This window comes from Eleutherodactylus coqui, chromosome 7, assembly GCF_035609145.1.
Source record: "Eleutherodactylus coqui strain aEleCoq1 chromosome 7, aEleCoq1.hap1, whole genome shotgun sequence".
NCBI lineage: Eukaryota > Metazoa > Chordata > Amphibia > Anura > Eleutherodactylidae > Eleutherodactylus > Eleutherodactylus coqui.
In genome coordinates, this window is record NC_089843.1 from 210831583 (window position 1) to 210855672 (window position 24090).

General features: G+C 45.7%; 1 protein-coding gene across 2 annotated transcripts in view; it reads left to right on the forward strand.

The window, feature by feature from the left end:
- The first annotated feature begins 1538 nt into the window (after positions 1-1538).
- PRAG1 (PEAK1 related, kinase-activating pseudokinase 1) overlaps positions 1539-24090 on the forward strand; it is a 43360-nt gene continuing 20808 nt past the window's right edge. For both annotated transcript variants that reach the window (XR_010785857.1, XM_066574307.1), the window contains exons 1-3: positions 1539-1671; positions 13955-14366; positions 15850-17378. Coding sequence is in view for 1 of the 2 variants with exons in the window: in XM_066574307.1 (XP_066430404.1) it covers positions 14028-14366; positions 15850-17378 (1868 nt within the window). In the remaining variant the exon portion in view is untranslated. The remainder of the gene's footprint in view (positions 1672-13954; positions 14367-15849; positions 17379-24090) is intronic.

Genomic DNA, 24090 nt, shown 5'->3' on the forward strand with positions numbered 1-24090 from the left:
ATGTGCAAATACGCTTGTGTGAAGCTGATCTTTTTTGCGTGTGCATCGGTGTCAATTTGGCTGTTTTTTGCACGTGCAGAAAAATACGCAGCGATGCTCCCATTCATTGATAGGCCACCTGTAGATGGCCGCGATTTGGCCGCGTGGCAAACGAACCGCAGCATGCTCTATTTCTGTACGTTGCTCACGGAGCCCCGTGCAGAAACTTCACGCACCGGACGCTGGCTCCGCTCTGCAGCTGGGGCCGCGGGAGAGGTGAGTGCCCGCGCTGCTCTCTGCAGGCGCAGGGTGCGGTCCCGCTGCGAGAATTCTTGCAGCCGGATCTGACCCGGCCATCTGCAGGCAGCCATGGAGAGCTCAATATTTGCTCTTTCCCTGCGCAGGAATATACAGCATGCTGCTTTTTTGTAAGCGACCGGAATGTGCACGCAAAATACACGCATGTGAGCAAACCCATTAAAAGCGAGCACAAATACACTCATGTGAATCCAACCTTAGGCCGGCTTCACACAACGGGATTTCAATTGCGGAATATGTGATTGTCACCCATGTGACCGATCCACAGTATTCTGCGCCTATTGAAAAAATAGAACATTCGCATATCTGCTCGGACAATCGCGCTGTGAAGGGAGCGCCTTCACTGGCCATCACGCCCATATCCGTGCACTTTTCTACGTTGCCCGTTCACATCGGCGCAGTGCACAACCGAGCCGTGATTGAGATTCCTGAGCAGCGTAATTAGTCCCCAGTGTTATCAATGAACACCATGAAATTATGCAGTTCAGTGCGCAATTTTGTGCAGACGGGGTGCAAATCTGTGCACTCCTATGGTGCCTCGTGTATGCACAAAAATAAAAGCATGTCACGTATATATTTGCACACAAAAACGTAGAATGTGAGGGAACCCATTGAAATCCGTGGATTTTATTGTCTGCGGTTTCCGCAAGCGATTTTCCATGTGCGAAAAACACACACAAAATCGCCCGTCTGCAGGAGCCCACACACCGGACTGCTGGTGCAGCACCAATAATAAACTTATCCCAAATCCGCTAGTGCTAAAGATATTTCTCATGAGATATTTGATGTTTTCATAGACCTCACTCAAAATACGATGATTTCCATCTTCGTCATTAATTCGTGACCCTCACTGATTTTGCCTGATCAGCAGAGAAAGAAGTGGGATTCCTCTGATCCTCCTCTAATATTATCATACACTAACTACTCTGGTAATAGCATTCTATTAGGAAGCTTCTGCATATCCCCCTCCTACACCAGATGCTGAGATAAAGTTTAAAAAGTTGCAGATAAGTAACAAAGTTTTGTAAGTTTTGCAAAGTGTAAAAGTCTGGAAGCCTCCTGCCTCCTACATGCCATTTTCCAGAAATGCATTGTAGCTGCAAGTACTGAAATAGTTAAGCCAAACAAAAGTAACAATCCATGCCCAATGGGTGGAGAGTGAGGACTGATACAACACACAGCTCCTCCCCAGTGCCTCCACCTCTGCCCTCCTCCCTCCAGTAGTAACTCTGTGCTGCTCACTGTGTGCCCAGAGCTGCTGCTGCCCACTGAGCCCTCACTGTATGCTGGCACCAGGTATCCTCTGCCATCTATTCCTCCTTGGATTATTGTATCTCCTAGGATCCCACACCCCATAAGGAGCTGCAGGCTCAGGTAATGAAATAACTCCATAGCAAGTAACTAAACACATGTTAGAACTTTTGTGTCTTGTCTGTCCCATTCTAGGTGTTCCCTTCCATTCAGAAAAAGTTTTCTCATTGTTTTTTAAACTTTTTTGCTTTATAGGACTTGTCTGGGCATATTCTTGCTTTCTAAATAGGTAGCACTGCCAGCCCCTTCCACCCCCTCTGACAGAGCAGCAGTGAAAGGGTTACAGGGCAGGTTAGCTGTGTATCCCCAGGGATAGGAACTACAAACCATGGTAGAAACTTTTTGGTTTTGCATTTCAGCCCCAAACAGACTTTTCTTTTGTTAGCGAGCACTTTTGTCAAGGGATCTTGGAGACATGAGGATGTATTTTACATTCGGGATTAAGTTTAACTGGACAGGTAAATTCTAAGAAGATCATGTAGCTGGGATAAGAGTTGGGGCCAGAAGAGATCTGGATGTACAGCTGAGAGAACTTCTAGAAGGTTTTAGGATGAAAGGTGCATTTATAGAAATGCTGACTTCATTCATCTGGAAGGTGTTTGCTCACCTGTCTATAGACTTTGGGGACTTTGCTCAAATCTAACGGATCCTGGGGATTCTGTTACTTGTTTCAAAACACACTTACAAATATATATATATATATATATATATATATATAACTCCAAGATCTGATATATATACCGTGTTTCCCCCGAAAATAAGACAGTGTATTATATTAATTTTTAATCAAAAAGGTATAACTTTTTTACATGTATAGCTGCCTGGACAATATTTAAATTGACTCTTAAAATTAACTGTTAGCAGGGCTTAATTTTGGAGTAGGGCTTATATTTCAAGCATTCTCAAAAAGCCTGAAAAAATCATTGTGCATCCTCAAAAATTCTGCAAAATCATGGTATGTCTTATTTTCAGGGAAACAGGGTGTGTGTATGTATGTGTGTATATATATATATATATATATATATATGGGTTTGGGCTTTTATGATGAAAGGTGAGATTACACCAAGAATGGACTTCATTCACATGGATTGTGTTTGCTCACCTGTCTATAGACATGGGAAACTTTGCTAAAAACTGTTATAATGTGTCAATGGATTTCTGTTGATTGTTTCAAAACATTTGATTCCATGAATGTAACAAGGGTTGAGGAAATCCTCTGTACAAGTGGGAAGGCATGGAACAACAGGTCTTTCTATATGGTCATAGGCTGTGAGCATGATGAAGAGGCATTTCTTACTATTGTTGTACTGAATGGTCATCACGACCTTAGCACTTATCTTGTTCTCCATGGAGCTTGTACTTTGCCATTCTCATTAGAACGAAGTGTCATGTAAGCATAGATTATAGAATACATTGTTTTCCTACTTTTGTGCTCAAGTCAAAAACTCTTAACTTTGTTATGTTGTAATCCACGTTCCTGCTACATTCCAGGACATCACGGGAATCCCCTGTCATTGTCAATTCCCCTGAGTTGCTCAACAATAGGCAGGGGTATTAGCACACACTTATTTGCTTATGTTGCTGCTCAGGTAATCCTGAGTCTGCAGGATGTTTGACAAGGGGCGATAATACATCTGTTCCCACTGGGGTGTTTTGCATTGCAATTTGTATACAAGAGATATCCTGGATACAAAGTAGCAGCGAGTAATCTCTGGTTCAGCTGATGCATATGTCCCCAAATACCTGATGTAGCAGCCTCATATTTCACCGGTATGGGTGTTGGTGCTGACAGTTCAACGGTATCTAAAATGATGTTGGCAAAGGGTCCGTTTAGACGGGGTGATTTCCCATTTGAACGAGTAATATCAGAGTCTGCTGGTTTGCTCGGGCATCCTGTTTATACAGGCAGATACATCGTTGGCTTGTTAGGTCGTTCTCATTCACATAACTCATGTGAGAATATTCGCTTTAGTACGGTGCTCACAAAACCCGCACAAGTGTGAAATCCATTCTTTTGAATGCGTTAATTTGCACAAGGAAATGTTTTGTTTTTTTTCTTGGAAGGAAATGGGGGGGGTTCTTCCCACATCATTGCTGCAAGGAAAAAAATATCGCAGCATGTTCTATCTTTGGGCCTTCCCTTAACATCTCACCCGTTGTTTTCAATGAGACCTTAGAAGACATCGCATGGCACTCGTTTGATGTGCATGTGAGTGGGATGCGATGAAGTCAATGGGAAACACTTGTGATCCTAACATGCACATGGGCGCAACTTCACAGAAGCGATGCAATTTGTAATCAAAAACTCTTTGCGTCGCCATGAAGATCACATGTTGGCAAGCGTGGACTAAGGAACTGTGAATGTAGCCTAAGTGATTGAGAACAACTGAACGATCCGAATTTAATCCGCACGATTGGTGAACGAGCCAACGATAGGGCGGGTCGGATCCGGCGGCGAGAATTCTCGCCGCGGGATCAGACCCGAGCGCCTGCAGGGAGAAGCGCGTACTCACCCGCGCCCGGCGGCCTCGGCTCTTTCATGTGCCGGCTGCTGTAGCCGCCGGCCGGGTGAGTGACGTTTCTGTGCACGGCTCTGCGAGCCCCGCACAGAAATAGGACATGCCGCGGTTTGCTTGCCGCGCGACATTTCGTGCGGCCAATACGCGGCCGTCTGCATAGGAGTGCGTATTGTAATGCACTCCTATGCAGGCTTTCAGTGGCGGAAATCCCGCCGCGGGATTTCCGCCCGTCTGCAGGCAGCCTAAGGCTGGATTCACACGAACGTATATCGGATCAGTTTTCACGCCAAGCCGATATAAGTCGTCCTCATCTGCAGGGGGGGGAGGATGGAAGAGCCAGGAGCAGGAACTGAGCTCCCGCCTCCTCTCCGCCCCTCTGCACTATTTGCAATGGAGAGAGGTGAGATGGGGCGGGGCTAATTCTCGGAACGTAGCCCCACCTCCTTTCATTGCAAATAGTGCAGAGGGGCGGAGAGGAGGTAGAGAGGGGGCGGGGGTCAGTTCCTGCTCCTGGTTCTTCCACCCTAAAATGAACGATGAGCAGAAATTTAACGATTTTATCCTTAATCCTCAGCTACATTCACACAAAACAATTGTTCTTTTTAGCCCGATTTTTATGTATTTTATTTTTTTGTAAGCGCCTTAAGGGCTAATTACCACAGGTGGATTACCGCCGCGTATTACGCAGCGGAAATCCACGGCGTTGCCCCGCAACTATTTATTGAACCTAATAGCGCAATGCTAACAGTTCGGAATTTCACCACGGAATTCCGCGCCGTGAAATCACATGTACTCATCCGCTGCGTGTTCTATTTGCCACGGGTGTAGAGCTTCCATTGCAGTCAATGGAAGCCGTCCATCACGCTATCTTCCGCTGTAGCACAGCGGAAGATAGCGTGAAACCGCTTCCCCGCCCGCCGCCAGCCGCATCATATGACGCTGTGGGCGCGTCATGCGCTCCATTGCCCATGCACGCCGAAGCATCAGGCGGCGGATCCAGGGGTAAGGGACACTGTGACGGGCTCCGCTGCCCATGTACATTAGATAGTTGTCTTGCTTGACACCCCCCTATATCCTCCTTTTGGGAGGCCACCAAATGTATTAGAATTCGGTGGGTTCGGCCGATCAATATCTCATGCATATGGTTGGCCTAGGCACAGAAAAAATGTGCACATATATAGTATGCAAATAGTGACATTTATCAAGGGTTAAGAACTACAGAGAGATCTCCCCCGCCGACACCCGAATCTTTTGAGAAGAACCTATATTGGAGGGTCTAGACAGGATGGATTTGCTGCAGACCCTCCGTACAGAAATTCTGCTGCATTTACAGCCGCAGCAAAGCGGATGAGATTTTGAAAATCTTCTCCACAGGCTGCAGAAATAATCTGCACACAACCCGTGTGGCAGTGACATGCGGTGCAGAATTCAACTCCGCAGTATGTCCATTTTATTTTATTACAGTTTATGCTGCAGAATTTGCCTCTTCATGATGAGGGGTGAATGTCGCACAGAAATGCGCTATAAAATGCTTAAAAATCCGTACAAATGGGTTTGAGGAAGGTTTTCCGCTGCAGAATGCCTGCTGCCAACATTCCACTGCAAATCGGCTCCCGGTGGGCCCAGCCTATCAGTTCTTAGTGACCAATGGACTTTGTGGTTAAAGCCAATTCCCTTTCTTATCCACAAGTGGATATGGACTATGGAAGTACAGAATCTGTGCTTCACATACCGTTTTGGGGACCTCTTATGGGGGCATCTGTGGCAGGCACGTCAAGAAAGTTGGTGGTCTGCTCTCGGAATCACTGGGGCGAAAACAAAAAACTTGTGCAGCACGCTCTATGCGCCATGTATTTCATCATCTGTCAGTTTATTGATGCTCTGCGTGTCATATTTCCTATCACTCAAAGGGGAACGGGGCTGGTAGATTTGGATCATTTGGACAGACTCAAGAAAAAGTAGCTTGCATACTGGAAAAGTCTCCCAACCCCCATGCCCCCCTTTAAAGGGGAATACAATTATAGGAACCTAAAGGAGTTGTCTGGGACTTTTTTTTTTTTTTTACTATTGATGACCTTTCCTCAGGATTGGTCCATCAATAGCTAATCGGCACATATCCCCCACTCAGGATCCCACTCATCCGCTGTTTGCTAGGTCTGCGTGCAGTGTGGGCTGCACTGTTAGCATTGCAGCAGCCCAGGTTGGTACTGCAAGCACGGGTCCTGGTAAATTAACCCTCATGTAGTACTAGTTTCAAAGTGTAGGACTGCAGTGAAGAACGTTGGGGTCAAGTAGAAGCCATGGTACAACACGAAGCTTAAATGGAAGCTACGCCTGCAGTACCAACCCAGGCCAATGTAATACGGACAGCACTATCTGCTTCCAGGGCTGTCAGCCCTGACGCTGGACCTGGTTAACTGCTGATCGTCAGGATCTAGAGTACCCTGAAAATCAACTATGGATGACCTACCTATCCTGAGGATGGGTCATGAATACTAGAAGTCCTGGACAACCCCATTAAACTATATGGACATAAACTATCAGGTGCATAATTTGGTTGTATTGCATCGTTGCTAGAAGGAAGCTGAACACCTATGTGATTTGTAGCCACTACGGTGACCATATACAGTGGAATTATGCAGTCCAATGCAATGACTTGCCATAGGTCCCCATTTACAGGGAGACTCCATCAAGGACTTTTGAAGATCTGAAGGCTTAATGTCTTGTCCTGTTGAAAAACCACCTTGTGATTATGTTGTGAAACCTTCCTTTTGTGATGATGACATAGACCCCCACTGTTTTATGGCCTAGTGGGGGGTTGAGATGACTGGATGTGCCATCCATAGATAAAACTTAAGAGACCTCCTACTATGTATGATCAGGCCCACAGGTGAACAATTGTTTTTTTACACCACATGTGGTTACCCCTCTTATCTTGAGGTCTTCTTAATTGAGTAGATAGGTATTCACTTGGGTCTATTGTAACAATTAAAGTGTTGTTTTTTTTTTGGGGGGGGGGGTTAAGTTCTCATTGATATTCTCTCCATGTAATTGCGTTATCTGGAATTCAGTTAAACCTTTTTTTTCACTTTGGCCAGAAATCACTTGAGCTTTGCTGGAGATATTGTGTTGTGGCCTGTTTCTGGTGTGGAATGTGGGATCCCAGTAGAATGGCACTCTTCCCCTCCATCCATAACAAAGGCCGAAGTAACTGTCCATAAAGACTTAAGGAATGCGGACTGATCGGGCCATGCATGTAGAGCCTCACAGGAATTCCAGCACTACTGCTTTCACAGCAAGCCAACAGTGTCCGAAATCCTCTCCCTCTGTGTACAATGAGCTTCGACTAAACTGTTGGCATCTTGGGTGACTGCCGGTGGACATAGTTAGATGAAGGGCTGCCTTAAAATGTCAAGATCCTGCCAAAGAATTAAGTACTAATATCTACCGTCTATCAAATTCCCTATTCTGAAAAAATATTAATTTGCTCCACTATACGTAATATCAAGGCTATGAGGAGACCATGTGTGCCCCGTACATCTGAAGCAGGGGCGTAGCACTGGCACCTCTGCCACATAAGATGTATTCATGGGTTATGGTAGGTGAAGGACCCTCTTGCAGACTTTGCATTGGTGCCCTGGATCTTCATGTTATATCTCTGTCCTAATATGCAAATAATGAAGATGGAACAATACCTCTGCAGCGCCACCTATTGGATAGCAGCATTCCTTCAAATCAATGTCAGACCTTGTAAGCTAGCCAAGCCAGAAACCTGCTGAATCCTGATGAGTGCAAAACCCCCAAACAGCTGTCATTGTATAGATTCTGGCTTGGTTTTCTTGTTTAAAGAGTCTGACATTGATTTGTAGGAATGCTTCCATCCAATAGGTGGCACTGCAGAGATATTCTTCCATCTTCCTCATTTGCATATATTACCCAGAGGAGCATGCATGGCCTTATAAGTCTCCTCACTCACCTTCTGGGTGCTCTTCTTTAAGGAGAGACGATACACCTCCCGACCTCTAGCCTAAGGCTGCCTGTCCATGGGCGTCGCGGTATCCCGCGGCGGTAGCCGCCGCCCGGGAGCAGGAGACAGTAGACGTATCTCCACTATTTTAAAAGTACCTCAATTGCATTGGCCAAATGTAGTGCGGAAAAAGAGCCCTAAAGCAACTAATTTCAGGACAAAGGTCTGTCCCGGGAGCGGAGGGACTGTATTACCTGTAGATCTTTTCGGCCAAATCCCTGTTCTAGATGCCATTTTCAGATGGCCAAGATGGTCGGCACCATCTTTAGACTACCTTATTACACATAGTGTGTTATTGTAGTATTGGGACTACCAATGCACTATACCTGCTCTGTCATTGGCCACTGCTGCTAGCCAATCACGGAGCAGTACATAGTGTAATTGGAAAATAGTGGCAGCCTTCTTAGCCACTCAAATATTGGAATTTAGCACCCTTCAGTGTAATCTGCAGGTTATTCCCCTATCCATCGGGTAAGGGACCAACTGTATGATTGGTGGGGGGGGGTCTGTCTCCGGGAACCTCATCCGTCCTGAGAATGGGGGTCCCGAAGGTCCTCGCATGAATAGGAGCATCAGAAACTGACAAGTACAATTGCTTGGCAATCTTAGGCGCTCCCATGAAATGAATTTTATGTGGCCCGCTGGCCGTGCATCAAACCTAACAAGAATTCTACTCACCCCGCCTGCAGCTCCGGTCCGCAGCGGCAGTGTAAAGTCTGTAACCTCTGACCTCGTCCCACCTCTCCATCCTATTTGCAGACGCTGAGGTGAGAGGTCAGCGGTCACAGGCTATACTGCCACCGGACCGGAGCTGCAGTCAGGGTGAGTGAAAAGCCTGTAGGGATGTTGCCTGGCCACAGGCCAATAGGGGGGTTGCTACTGTTATTGGACCACTACGGGGGTCACTATTAGGGCTCGTTCAGATGGACGCGAGTGCATTTCGGTTCTGCACATATGCTGTGTATTTGCGCGACCAAAAATTCCTTCAGTCCGCATTATTTGGCTGCGTACGTTTATGTGCAGAAATGCACCGCATATTTGCGCACGCAAAAAGAGGATGCAGATAAAGTCATTGGTGCAAAAATACGCAGTCCATATGCACGGTTCTTGCTTATTTACTGCATATTTGCGCTTAGCCTCTCGCTTCCACGGCCCATCGCAGAGCGTCATCCACGCTAAAGTAGTTTTTCACGTGATCGCACGATGTGTGAAAAAATACACTTATGTGGCCGAAACCATTGAAATCCATGTGCTGCGCGAATCCGTTCATGTGAACGAGCCCTTACTGCACGATTACAATTGGCCCTCTGAAGGCCTGCTGTGGCCTCCGGTGAGTCTGACACCCCTGATGTAGGGGATGCAAATATAGAGATAAGTCAGAGAAATTGGAGTATTCTTTTCTCCCACGTGTGACGCAGCTCTACAACCATCTCATTTCGGAGGCCCTTTTAGAGCTGCAGCCCCATAGGACATGTTTAGTCTTCAGATGCCTCTTGGCTGCCTGCCACTTAATCTGCACTCTTCCTGCTGGAAAAACGACATTAGGGAATTGCAATTTATGCAATTCCCTCCACTGAAGATGATTTCCCTTCAGATACTGAAGTTTAGCTTTTCAATTGTAAAAACTAGGCCGAACCCCCCCCCCCCCCCCCCCCCCCGATTGGGGCAGATTTACTATTGAAAATGTGACAGATTTTTGGTGCAAATTACGTCAGGCTTCCATGGTCTGCGCCACATTTATTGTGCTTTTACATCCTTTTTACAACTTGTATGCTTAAAAGCAGTACTGTGCACCAAAAATTGGCGTAAGTTGACTTAAAAAAAGTCAACTTTATCCTTAAAGGGGTATTCCGGGCGCCGGCTAACATTATAAAGTCTAATGTACATCATCACAATAAGTCATGTTGTAAGAGGTTCACTGGATCCGGTTTAACTACCGTCTTCATTTTCTTTGACTCTGTCAGAAAAATCTCCCCACTTCCTCCCCTGTCCATAGCCTCCAACTTCCTGTGAGCAGTGCATGATGGGAGGACGAGAGTGTGAAGCATGTGTACTCATGTGCAGTTCAGAGTGCCGGAAGCTCCTTTCTCTGGCACTTGGGAGTGAGAGGAAGGTTGGTACCAGTACGTTGCAGGACCTGTGAGCTGTGGGCGGAGCTACATTGCTGGTGGGAGACCAGCTGTATGCAAGCTGGGAGTTGTAGGCAATAGTCCATTGCTGTGGAACTGATGCATGTAAACCCAGCGGCAGATGGGCGGCTGCACGGGGCAAAGAAGAGGGGCCAGATCGGCAGATAAAAGATCCAGGTTGCCACTGCTCAGGCTGGCTGCATACGAATGGGGCGGAGACACAGCAGAATCCGCCCCTGACAGCAGCCGGCGTCTGTGCATGCCTGTCATTTTCTTTGTACTGCGCAAAATTTCCGCCCCTGTGCGCCTACATAGGATTGACATTGTTTGTCTGCGTGAAATCACGCGCAGCAAACAAACCGCGGCATGTCCTAATTCTGTGCGGCAGCCAGCACATATAAGAGCTGGAGCCGCGGGAGCGGGTGAGTCCGTGGTGCTCTCTGCAGGCGCTCGGGTCGGGTCCCGCTGTGAGAATTCTCGCAGCCGGATCTGACCCGGCCGTCTGCAGACGGCCAAGCGCTTATACGGCGAATGTGAACGACTGAATGATCTCTCGTTTGAACCAACGATGTATCGTATGTATGAACGGGCCGTAGGAGCGTGAACTCCAACGTCATTGGCTCATTCCAACTCCTTCGGTGTAAACAGACCCTTCAGCTCTACTTGTTATCTCCTTTATTTGTTTTTAAAGCTGTGGTAGAAGGAGGGATCCTGCAGTTCATCAGCCAATGTCTGAAGGTGCCACAGTTTACATGACCCTGATGAATGCTAATCCTAGTGTTTGTGATGCAGCCAGAAGATTATCTGCTCTGTTGAAAATGCCATTTAGCACTTTTTCAGGGATAATTATTTTTTTATTTATTTATTTTTTTTTAATTCTTGCCTTTGGGTATAAGGGTGTATTCACACGAGCGTGTGCTGGTGCGTACAAAACCGGCACGCCCACGTACGTGCACAAACACTCATTAATGCAGGTCCGTGCAGCATTGCTTTTAATGGGGCTGCGACCTCTGCCGGCAGACCCTCTGAAAGCAATGGTCTGCCAGCAACCCCTGCAGTGATTTTCAGGGCAGGGCTTTAAATATAGGCCAGTCCCTGAAAATCATTTCTATCTGGTGTAAAAAAATAAAGAAAAATGGCTGCGCTCAGCCATTCATTGAATTCATGGACACGTGGTTATGTGCGCACGTATGTACGTACATAAACGCGCACATCTGAATGCACCCTAAAGTATTACGGGGCGTAAGGAGATATTAAGACATTTACAAACTCACACTTATAAATGTTGACAGCCTGCAAGACATTTGGGATAAATGTATCGTCTCATTCTAGTAATATATTTGTATACTGCATTAAACAAGGGGGTAGAATTAACTTCTTTTTTTCTTTTTTTTAAAATTATTATTATTTGAGGGCTGCGTTGTCATACTATTATATTTCAGGGGATCGTAAAAAAAAAAATTTGCGCCTCCGCCTTCTGACAGCTTAAGAATTTTTTTTCTCTTTCATATACGTACTTCAGGGCTTGTTGTTTGTGGGACGAGTTTTATTATTTAACTGTCCCATTTTGGTCCATGATTTGTAGCTCAGCTGAGCAATCTTTGGGGTAAGCGGAGTGAAGTGGCCACTTAGTGGACACTTGGTGTCTGTGACATAGGTGTCTCCTTCCTGTTCTTTGCAGCCCTATCAACTCTGTACCCTGGAGTCCAGAGGCGTAACTTGAGGCTCCTAGGCCCCAGTGCAAAATCTGCAAGGGGGCCCCCAACTATAATGCTTTATTCATACTACTAGGCTTACTATACGAAGAAGAGAGGCCTTATAGGCCCCTTAAGTTTCCTGGGCCCGGGTGCAACCACATCCCCTATAGTTACGCCCCTGCTGGAGCCTGTTTCTCTGTCTGCTCAGTTTCAGGGCCTTTGCTCTCTTTTAGCAGGCATCTCAACAGCTTTCATTTTTGCCGCACCACTTTACTCTCTCCTTGCCGCACCACTTTACTCTCTCCTTGTCTTTCCAAGAGAACCTCCCATCTGCTTCGTTTTTTTTCTCTATGGGTTCCACTCCAGATTTCTGATAAGTTGTGGCCCATCAAGAGAACTCACCATTGGTCCTTCCCCCTTTTCTGGATGCGGCAGTTGGGGATAAATGAGCCTTAAAGTGACCTAGAAGGTGAATGAGGAGACTTATAAGGCCACCCTGCTCCTCTGGATAATATGAAAATAAGGGAGATGGAACAATACCTCTGCAGCCCCACCTATTGGAAGGCAGCATTCCTGAAGGATCAGTCCTTGAACTGCACAATAAGTGCACGAGCCGGTACTGATTTTTATGCCGCCTGAAACTGAATAACTATCGACAACCTGACAATTCTTGTCCATCGTTCAGTCGTTGGCTTGCGTTTTAAAGTAAACTATTAGCGTTCAGTCTAAACGCAGCATTAACTACTAAGTCTATCACTGTGGAGAAGGGGGGGGGGCAATTAAGACCAAATTAAGACCAAATAACCAGACTTATTTTATTTCCGTCGGCACACAATATGCCTAATGTATGAGGAGGCTCCCACTTTAAGACAAGGAAATGCCAATTGGTGAGCTTTAAGGTCTGTTACTTGACAATGGAATTAGTCTGCGGCAACTGTGAAAACTTAATGAAGACTTTTGATATGGTAAATATTTTAGGTGTCGCTTCCAATTGTCATTGAGCTGAGAAAGGAAACGCATATTGCACAGATAAGAATGACTTTAGATATAGGGAGTCTACAGACTAGGCAGGCATTGCAGGAAAGCGGATATCTCACAGTATCAGAATCCCTGTTTGGTGAGACCTGGAGGATTCGTGCTCCTGCAACTTGCCAAGTACTGAGTAAGCGATCTGTCAAACGTAGATTACACCGGTGATTCATTCACTGACTTCCATTCAGTACATAGTTACTGGTGGAGTTGTGGAAGAGTTTGATGAATCGCCTTGATGACGTTAATCAGAGGAACCATTTGAGAACCTTTTATCTGCTAAATAGAACTTTCGATAATCCATGTATCGTTTTCGGGACCGGTCCGGCATGAAGACGAGCGGAGCATTTCTCTGTAGCAACCGACCTCCTTGCTTCTTTCACTTTGTAACGTGGAAAAACTTGAATTTGGCTGGTCTCTACGAAAACCAAAATACATATTAAGTGATGGTAGTCTATACTATCCTTTAACTGGATGTCATTTGATAAGCCAATGGGGCTGCCATATTTATGGTGATTGGTGTGGGTCCCAAAGGTTGGACGATAGCGATCATAATGTTCTGGCACATCATAGTGCTATGTCGTAACACTATAATCCGGGAATACCCATTTAATGTTCAGTACTGGCAACTAGAGGTCAACTTCGAAGAGTAGAGATAGACTTGTGTCATCTGCTGATAGCCATACCTGTTGCTAAGTGGTTGCCCATACTTATTGCTTGGCAAGCGCATTACTTAGAAAAAACATATTAATTTAGGCATTTGGAAGACTCTACTATAGGAGATGCACATTTCACTAGAATGATCCTTTACATTCTTTTTAAGGCCGTGCAGGACTCATCTGGTCTTTGTATGTAGATGGGGGTTCTATCAGATACAGTTTCCAATTTTTTTTAATCTTTTCACTTTATTAACACAAACCAATAATATAATGTTCTCTCTTCTAGTTGCATAAAGAAGCCTCTGGTTTTCCACGCACATTTGTGTGCACAAGATGAGAGTGGATATCCTGAACCTACCATGCAAAGAGCCATCACCGTGACCAGTCAAGGCTTGAAGATGTCGGCTTGCAACAATTTTGTTGAACATATCTGGAAACCTGGATCCTGTAAGAATTGCTTTCACCCAAAGAGTGACCATCGACCACATCAGGCCCCTTCTGATGGAAAAGCCAACAACTTGTCAGTCCTGCCGAGTCATAAAGGGATCAGGATCAAGCAGGAGAACACGAACCAAGACGATGACATTGTAACTGCTGCTCTATATTCGAAACCCACCATAGCGGTGAAGCCCACAATGATTGCGTCGGAGACGTCTGAGGAATGGGCAGAGCTGAACAGCACTGAGACGCTCGCTCAGGTAAGTTTTTGGTCACATGTTGAAAATTAGTGCACATATATACACTATCATGGACCATTGTGCATGCAAACATTGAACCATAGGTATCTGCATATCCTGGGGAACATGAATGGTAATAAAGTCTGATCTGAACATGGGTGGGTTTTTGTACCGTACTACAGATGAATGACCTAGCACAGCCTTGGAGCTAGTGACTCGCAGCATTATAGATGGTCGGGATAGTTAAGCATAACACGGGTGCAGAAATGTGCCTGTATTACACTCATGTCGAAGTGACCTAAGGCCGTGCCCACACGGGAGGATTCCAATTGCGGAATCTGCCTCAAAACGCAGACTTTAACTTTCGCTTTTTCGTTCACACTCGCAGAAATGAATTGCGTATTCCGCGAGCAGAATAAAAACCTGCTCTATTTTGTCACGGGCTCCGCATGAACGACCTCCATTGATGTCAATGGAGAGCATCTGACTCGCAGCCCATTCCCAATTAGCATTGGGTATGGGCTGCGGTACCCGCGTCATCGCTAAGGAACAGCACAGGAAATACACATATAGGAAAAAACTAAACAAAGTGTACTGTTATCCACATTACCGGGCTCACAGCTGGAATCGGCTGCGGGATTCCCGCATGCGAAATCCGGTCCACCCGTGTTGAGCCCAGCCTAAGGCATATTCTCAACAATGAATCGGCCTGTCTAAACAAACCAACTTTAGGAGCGCAAACGAGCAGGTGATGACATCACAAGCGCATTAGTTTGTGCAAATGAGAATCATACACTTCTTGTTCAGCGGAAAGGAGCCTAACTTTTTCAGCACTTAGAGGGCTTTGTTCCGACTTTTTTTTTTTGCACCCAATTTTAAGCCATGCTATCTTGGATGGTGAGTTACAAAAATTGCCTAAAACACGTTATACGGTAAATCTAACATGAGGCATGTATACCAGTTTTGGGGGCGCAAACTGAGCCAGAATCTCCCCCCTGCCACCCAATATTGGTTCCGATTCAAAAGTATTTGAAAGAAAGAACCCTTGGATTAATGAAATAAGGAGACCCTTATCAGCTACTTTTAGTCCTATGACTCAGTCCTAACCCACTGAATCCAAGAATCTAAGTGTTATACTTGCCTCCCCTGTCGTTCCCTTGGTGTCGGTGCTGAAGTCGCTGCTCAATTCATTGAGTTGCGTGCCAAGTAATCCACCCGTTCTGATTTTACAGTGGGCGGACAACTTGGCAGCGCTGCTCAATACATTCAGCACCAGCTTCCAGTGCGAACACTGGGTAATGACGGAATAGGTAAGTATAACACTTACCACCCCGGACTCAGCAGGTGACCTCCTTTCAGCCCACAAGCTTAGCTCATAGGACCTAAATGTAGGCGACCGAGTCTGTTTAAAGTGATCAGATGGGCCGCCCACTATTGGATTCTAAACATGGCAAACTTTCTGTTACTGCTTTACTACAGAATTTGTGTTTTTCTCTTTTCTCAGGTTAGTTGGAAAGAATCCTCAACTAGCAATTCTGCCCTGAAATCTGGAGATATATCAAATGTTATGAGTAAAGGGCTCTGTAAAGTTATCCAAAATAATTTGAACTCTTTCAATAATACGCCCAAATGTGTTTTCGATGGGTTGTCAAATTACGACAAGAAAATCGAAATTAATGCTGTCCAGAATTTAACATACGTGAGCCACTTTGGTGGCCAGGTTGACAAAGCTGTTTTTCTTAAAGAAAAGTTGCCTGTGCTTTCAGAAGAATGTACTCTGTCATCAAAGCACAATAAAGATGGAGAAACTCAAAAGCTGAAGTGTCTCCAAACAGAATCTGCATTATCCTCTTCGAAGAATAGCAGTGGTCGTTGCTCAGGAACCCAATCTATTGCCGAAAGGCTATCCCCCAATGGAAGTCTTCATTCTAAAGACAATACAGTCAGCGAGTTATTTGTCAAGACTGCTCCAGGATTGTGCAACCAAACAAGGTCTGCGAATGATCAGAAACCATGCCATAACTCAGAACTAGCTTCTAGTAAGAGCATGTATTTCAGAACGAAAGTATCACTTCATTCTGAGTCACACAACCTGACGGAGGTGCTTTCACGTGTTGGTATGAAGGACAGTCCTCTTAGATCACCAACTTCCCAGACTGAGTTTCAGTCGTCTGTAGTACCAGTTGATCGGGGAAGCAATGAACCAATTTATGCTGAAAGTACTAAAAGAAAAGGTGTTACTGGCAAGGGGACAAAAAAAGCAGTCCAAATGGAGAAAATTAATACTAAACAAGAAGAGAACGGCACCAAAGAGAACCAATGTTCTGTGGGCATTGAAAGGGTACTACAAGAGTCTATGACCCACGTGGCAGCTAGAATAACCGTTATGGCTGCACACACAGAAGAAGACAACCGAACAATTTACTTGAGCAGCCCTGATTCTGCAGTTGGGGTTGAATGGTCATGTAATAGTCCTTCATCAGTAGAGAACGTGAGTCTTTCACCTACTTTTTCCTGGACAGAAAGGAACCAAGGAAAAGGCAACGTCAATAAAAAGTACCAGACTTCATTATCACAGAAATTCCATTGCAGCTCCAGTCTGGTGGTGCCAGCTAAAACTACTAAATTTGAGGATTTTTCCACTTCCAAACTGTCTTCTCCAACGCATACTACTGGGATATTATCCTCCACATCAAACAAAAAGGAACCCTTTGAGCTGAACGACAGGTGTCTGTTAACTGGAGACCGTCGGCAGAGAATCACACAGACAATGTGGAGCCAACAGTGTAGGATTGATGAAGAGGAGGAGGAAGAGATCTCGCCAGTTTCATCACAGCCAAGAACAAATGCTGTAAGCAATGGACAGCTCGGTGGATCTTGCTCTACTGCAGAAGAAGGTGACCCCTTGGACGGACAGAAAGGTTCAACAAGCATGAGTAAATCATCTTCCTGTCCAGTTGAACTTTCAAAAGCAAGTAATGACATTGAAGGCTCATCTGATCCGCCACCTCCTCCACCTAAAAAACCAGCAAGGTATTTGGTGTTTCCTAATTCTAAAACTGTAGACTAATCACTTTGCTAATACAGTATGTCTTCATTGGTGTATCTTTAAGATGCATTGACCTTGGTCAATAGACGCCGGAATTTGTGGTCATAAAAAGACTATTCCGAGCAGAAGTCTCTAAGTAACCTACTGTCTAAATTCTGGGCCACTTGGACAGTTCAGACCACCCACAGTGCATGCTTAGTTATGTTAAACTAGTAGAAAACCCTTTTGACCTAATCTTAGACAAATACATTCTCTTAGTACAAATTAGTGTCAGCCATTAGACAAGTGGCACTTGCTCAATTAACTATAAATTTGGATCTTGGTTTAGGCCAAGGTGGTCATGTCATGGTGACCTATTACGGATGGAAGAGCCTGAAGCATGTTGACATGGAGTAACTTTTTAGAGGTGTTGACTTTTAGAGTTTTGAAGAATAAACCTACAGTATACAACATGATCTGTAGATCATTGACAGAAAATCGATTTAGAATTGTTTTCCTCATACTATTAATTACAATGTGTTGTCCTGGTCTTTGCCTGTAAATAATGGGTAATCAGAAGGCAGATGAACCTTGTGTGCAAAGAAACGTGTTTTTACATTTGCTTACAGTCTGTGAGCCTGGGGCTATAAGATGCTTAGTTTTTTTTTTCTCCTAATTACAAGTACCTACTAGCCTAACAAGAATTCAGGCTTTCTCAAGAAACTGCACTGTAGAGTGAGACGTGCTTGGATCTATTTAAAGGGATTGTACCAAGATATACAATTAACTCTTATCCATGGGATAGGGGTAACGTTAAGGCTATGGACACCTTTTGCAGGGCCGACTGACAAACTTCAGAACTAATAACAGGAGGGGGGAAGAGATCTGAATGCGCAGAAGATATCAGGGGAGGAGATTTGTCATTCACTACTACACAAGGGAATGGTGGGAGAAGAAGACTTATCATACACTTTTTAAGGGCCCTTTTACACGAGATGACTTGTCAGGTACAGAAGCGCGACAGGTTGTTAACGCTATAATCGTTCCTGGGCTTTTACACAGGAAGGAGCATCATTGACTGAATGGAGGCAGAGAGGCTGGAGATCATTCCAGCCGCCCACCTCCATGCACAAGCATTGCCTCACCTACACTCTAGTACATATACAGATCTCTCCATCGCCACCTGCCATTAGTTACACAGTCACCATTGGTCTGCCTGATTGATGGATTGTACAAGAATCTGCTGTCTAGCCAGCGCTGTAATGGCACACAAGGCAAGCCTAAAAATTAAATGGTTGAAAATACTTAACAACATTCAATTACGAAAAAGCCCATGGAGGTGTCCTTAGCCTTTTTTGACCAGTAGGGGTATGACTGCTGGGACCCCACTGGTCCCGATGATCCATGTGGTACTGTTGTATCTTGTCTCCACTGGAACTGTGGGTGGAGACAAGGGTTTGTGCTGATGGAGTAAAATGGGATGCCCACAGCTGGCTATTGGTCCCAACTCCCACCCCCACCCCCTCATCTCAGCTCCCCGCTGCCGTCAGGATCCCTGCCGCTTGGATTTTATTTGCTCCCTGCTTGGGACAACCACTCCTCCCCGCTGCTGTCACTGTCACTGCCGCTTGGAGTTATTGGCTCCCTGCTCTGGCGCTGTCTGTAGTGACTCTCCTCGGCGGCCTGCCATCAGCACTACAATATGTCTGGCGCTTTTAGGTTCCCCTCCCATCTACCCTCTCTGCTCCGCTGCTGTCCGGTCCCCGCTGTCATTCTCTGTGCCAAGCTCATATCAGCGCTCCCAGCATCTTGCAGCGCTGACGGCAGGCTGCCGGGGACACTCGCAATGGACAGCACAGGGGCAGGGAGGCAATAACTCTAAGTGCCAGGGACAGTGATAGCAGAGGAGGGTCGGGTGAGATTACTGGAGGAGAGTGCTTGTCTGGAGCTGTGAGCAGATAAATCCAAGTGGTGAGATGGGGTGTGGACCCAGGATAAATTAGTTGGGAGTCGGGACCAATAGCCAGCTGTGGGCATTCCATCTTACTCCAGCAGCACAACCCTCGCCTCCACCCACAGTTCCGGTGGAGACAAGATACAACAGTACCTTTTCTATGAAGGATTCGTGACCCAGGTAAAAGAATTCCCATGTACCAAGTAGCCAATGCTGCTGCCTGAGTTGTAGCTGCTTAGTCTCGCATTGGTTCCCGGAGGGGACTTATTATCTCCTATAGTATACAATAACTTTGCTGTCCATAGTAACATAGTTCATTAGGCCGAATGAAGACAATGTCCATCTAGTCCAGCCTGTCTATCCTCCTATGTTGATCCAGAGGAAGGCAAAAAAAACCAAGAGCAGAAGCCAATTAGCCTTTTTTGGGGAAAAAATTCCTTCCCGACTCCCTAATGGCAATCAGATTGTTCCCTGGATCAACCCCTGATAGTTCCTACCTGCCTGTAAACCCGGATTAACAATTAACCTAAGATTTATAACCTATAATATCCTTCCTCTCCAGAAAGACATCCAGTCCCCTTTTAAACTCCTCTATGGATTCTGCCATCACCACTTCCTCAGGCAGAGAGTTCCACAGTCTAACTGCTCTTACAGTAAAGAACCCTTTTCTATGTTGGTGATGAAATCTGCTTTCCTCTAGACGTAGCGGGTGCCCTCTCAATGACCAGGATGTATTTCCCGTTCGTAATAAGAATACATTTGTAACAAATCACTATTGGAGGACCATCACAATTTTGGGTTTCTCAGTTTTCCAAGGGATGTTCCTTCCCAGAACCTCAGAATAACTTTTGACAACTCCTTTTCATAAATCTTGGATCTGTAATAACTTCACATCCAAGCAGAAGTCCCTGGCAATCTTCTTTTTAGTTCTACTCCTACTCTATAAATGAGTTAAGTAGGTATTTGTTCTAGGATCCTTTCTAGCTCGGGCTTTTCGCTTGATGCAATAGAATGCTGAGAGAGAATGTAATGTAACATATATTTATTCATCATCGCTCTACACTTTTCTACCCGAAGTTCATCATACTGGTTAATTCTATCATGCTGTGTAGTGGGGGTGGGGTGGGGGGGCACTTGTCCTTAATGATGTTGTGACTTCAGTCTGATAGTAGTTCTCATCACCCTCCTCCCAGCAGTCCTCACAACATTCCTTAAAGACATTGTGCAGCAAGATGACTTCCCAACTGCGGACTATATACAGACTGTGTGACTTGATAGGTCCTGTCACTGACCTGTGTCATAAGATGAATGGGATCATTGACTCTGGACACACAAAAGGTTGTCTGCTGGGTTAGATCAACACATCACTGTGAACATTATCTCTACTTCTCACATCCCCTGCAGACAAGACAGTCTGTAAGACTCTACCTCTTGTCTACTGGTAATCCCATTATAAGAGGAGGAATAAAGTGCTCCAACATACATACACTCCAGCCTGCAGCTTGGATACAAGATGTGATACGGGTGGGCATGGAGGCACTAGTACCCTGTTGTACCGCCTCTAGCTTGGATACAAGATGTGATACAGGCGGGCATGGAGGCTCTAGTACCCTGTTGTACCGTCACTAGCTTCGATATAAGATGTGATACAGGTGGGCATGGTGGCTCTAGTACCCTGTTGTACCGCCTCTAGCTTGGATATAGGATGTGATACGGGTGGGCATGGAGGCTCTAGTACCATGTTGTACCACCTCTAGCTTGGATACAAGATGTGATACAGGCAGGCATGGAGGCTCTAGTACCATGTTGTACCACCTCTAGCTTGGATACAAGATGTGATACAGGCGGCATGGAGGGTCTAGTATCCTGTTGTACCACCTATAGCTTGGATACAAGATGTGATACGGCTGGGCATGGAGGCTCTAGTACCCTGTTGTACCCCTCTAGCTTGGATACAGGATGTGATACGGCTGGGCATGGAGGCTCTAGTACCCTGTTGTACAGCCTCTAGCTTGGATACAAGATGTGATCTGGCTGGGCATGGAGGCTCTAGTACCCTGTTGTACAGCCTCTAGCTTGGATACAGCATGTGATACGGCTGGGCATGGAGGCTCTAGTACCCTGTTGTACAGCCTCTAGCTTGGATACAAGATGTGATACGGGTGGGCATGGAGGCTCTAGTACCCTGTTGTACAGCCTCTAGCTTGGATACAAGATGTGATACAGGCAGGCATGGAGGCTCTAGTACCCTGTTGTACAGCCTCTAGCTTGGATACAAGATGTGATACGGGTGGGCATGGAGGCATACAGGTTCTGTATGGTATATCGCTCCACATCTGCTGTAACTGAGTGTCTAGATTGTGCAAACTCATAGGCTATTAAAGTTGGCATTCCAGATGGTCCAATATATGTTTTATTGGTGATGAATCTGGTGACCATGTGGAAGCGTGACAATGTAGAGATATTCCTGTGATACCCTTGTGTGCGGCCGAGCATTATCCTGCTGCCTCTTGAAAGCCGCCATGAGAGGAACACATGTGGCTGCAGGATGTCCTGACCATATCTCTGAGCTGTCATTGTCCCTCATACTAGGCGATGGCCCCTCAGGCCATCACACCAGCAGGGGGCAGTGTGCCGCTCCACAGCAAAGGCAGGATTGAGGCTCTCACCCGGGGTTCTCCAGACACGAACACTGCCGTCGTCTGTGACCAAACCAAACTAAACCTGGATTTGTCACTGAGGACAACCCGGTTCCCCTCCTAATGAGTTTTAAGACACCGTGACCCTGCTGTACTTTAGATTTATCGCTGGTGTATGCCCTGCTGCAGTTTCAATTCGGGGTTCCAAAGGTTGTTCTTTTGCACCTTCTATCTGCACTATAGTCTGGTGATGAACTCATTATGTTTCGTCTTGTAACATAGCAGTTGCCATCTGTTTCAGAACTCATAGGAGGTGTAATTACCTAAATGTTCTCAAATATTTGGGGGATGTCAGACTTAAAGGGGTTGTCCCGCGCCGAAACGGTTTTTTTTTTTTTCAATAGCCCCCGTTCGGTGCGAGACAAACCTGATGCAGGGGTTAAAAAAAAAAAACGGATAGTGCTTACCCGAATCCCCGCGCTCCGGTGACTTCTTACTTACCTTGCGAAGATGGCCGCCGGGATCTTCACCCTCGGTGGACCGCAGGTCTTCTGTGCGGTCCATTGCCGATTCCAGCCTCCTGATTGGCTGGAATCGGCACGTGACGGGGCGGAGCTACGAGGAGCCACTCTCCGGCACGAGCGGCCCCATTCAGAAAAGAAGACCGGACTGCGTAAGCGCGTCTAATCGGGCGATTAGACGCTGAAAATTAGACGGCACCATGGAGACGGGGACGCCAGCAACGGAACAGGTAAGTGAATAACTTCTGTATGGCTCATAATTAATGCACAATGTATATTACAAAGTGCATTAATATGGCCATACAGAAGTGTATAGACCCACTTGCTTTCGCGGGACAACCCCTTTAATAAGGGTGAGGAGCAGAACAGAACTACTAAAAAGATGGGTTTCCCTCAAGAACCAGGTATGTACATCTATCGCATGGAGAGATCATTAATCAGTGTGAACCATTCGGTAACGAGATTCCATTGGAAATAATTTTGTTTCTAAAGGGTTAACATTGAGCGCTGCACTATGCAAGGAGTTTCAGGGCACCTCGACATACAATTACAATCAGGTATAATGTTACAATGTATACCTAAGAGGGGGGGGGGGGGGGGGTTACAATACTGAACCAGTCACTAGCTGCATACAAGATGTAAGCAATGTGTATATATTAGGGTGCATTTTATGCTGACCTGAAAGTCATGGTTACCTCGATCACTCATCAATTCGTGTTTAAACCAGTTGTTCAGTTGTTTATACAGCAAGTGTGAAAGACTGAAGAAGCCAACGATTGGTCGTATAAACCGGCTGCTGGAGAGCGAACGGGCCAGCGATGATGTCACTTGTTGGCTCATCTAAAAAGGGCCCTTGGGTGCAGACTCGATGAAATGGACACTCGCCACACACTTTCCTAGACCGCAACAGATGGCTCCGTTTTGGGGTCACTTAATATAAGTCTATTGTTATCGGGACAGATTCTCTCTCTAGTTGACTTGTTTTATGGTTTCCCTGTGAAGAACTTGGTGATACAGTACGAGTGATTTGTTTGTACCCCATCTTCAACTTAAAAAGGGGTTGTCCAATTTAGGACCATTATTTTGCATATTAATGCTAAGAAAGCAATCTAGAGATATATTCTCACAGGCAGCAGCATTCTCCTGTGTTGTCACACACACATATGAGCAATATATGCAGATAATTTACATATCTATAGTACTCATATGACATTCTAACAGCCATTCATAGAGGCTAAAGGGCTTTTCCAGGAAGTGGTCAGAACTGACAAGAAAGTAGTAAAGAATTCTGGAAAGCTCATAGTGCCATCTGTTCGCCAGTGGCCGGCTTTGGTATTGCAGCTCTCTCCTATTTACTTTAATGGAAGAGAACCGTAATACCAAACTGGACCAATGTCAAACAAGGGACTTTCTGGTCCTGCTTGGCAGCTTTCAGACAAAAAGGGGTCCAAAATGGTAGACCCCTGCCAATATGCTATTGATGACATCATAAAATACAACAAAAGTGTTTGCCTGGAAAATCCCTATAAAGGACCACTGTGGCGAAAGCGCATTTTTCCATCTCTGTTTCCCTCAACTAATTACCTGTCACACTCTGGAGGTC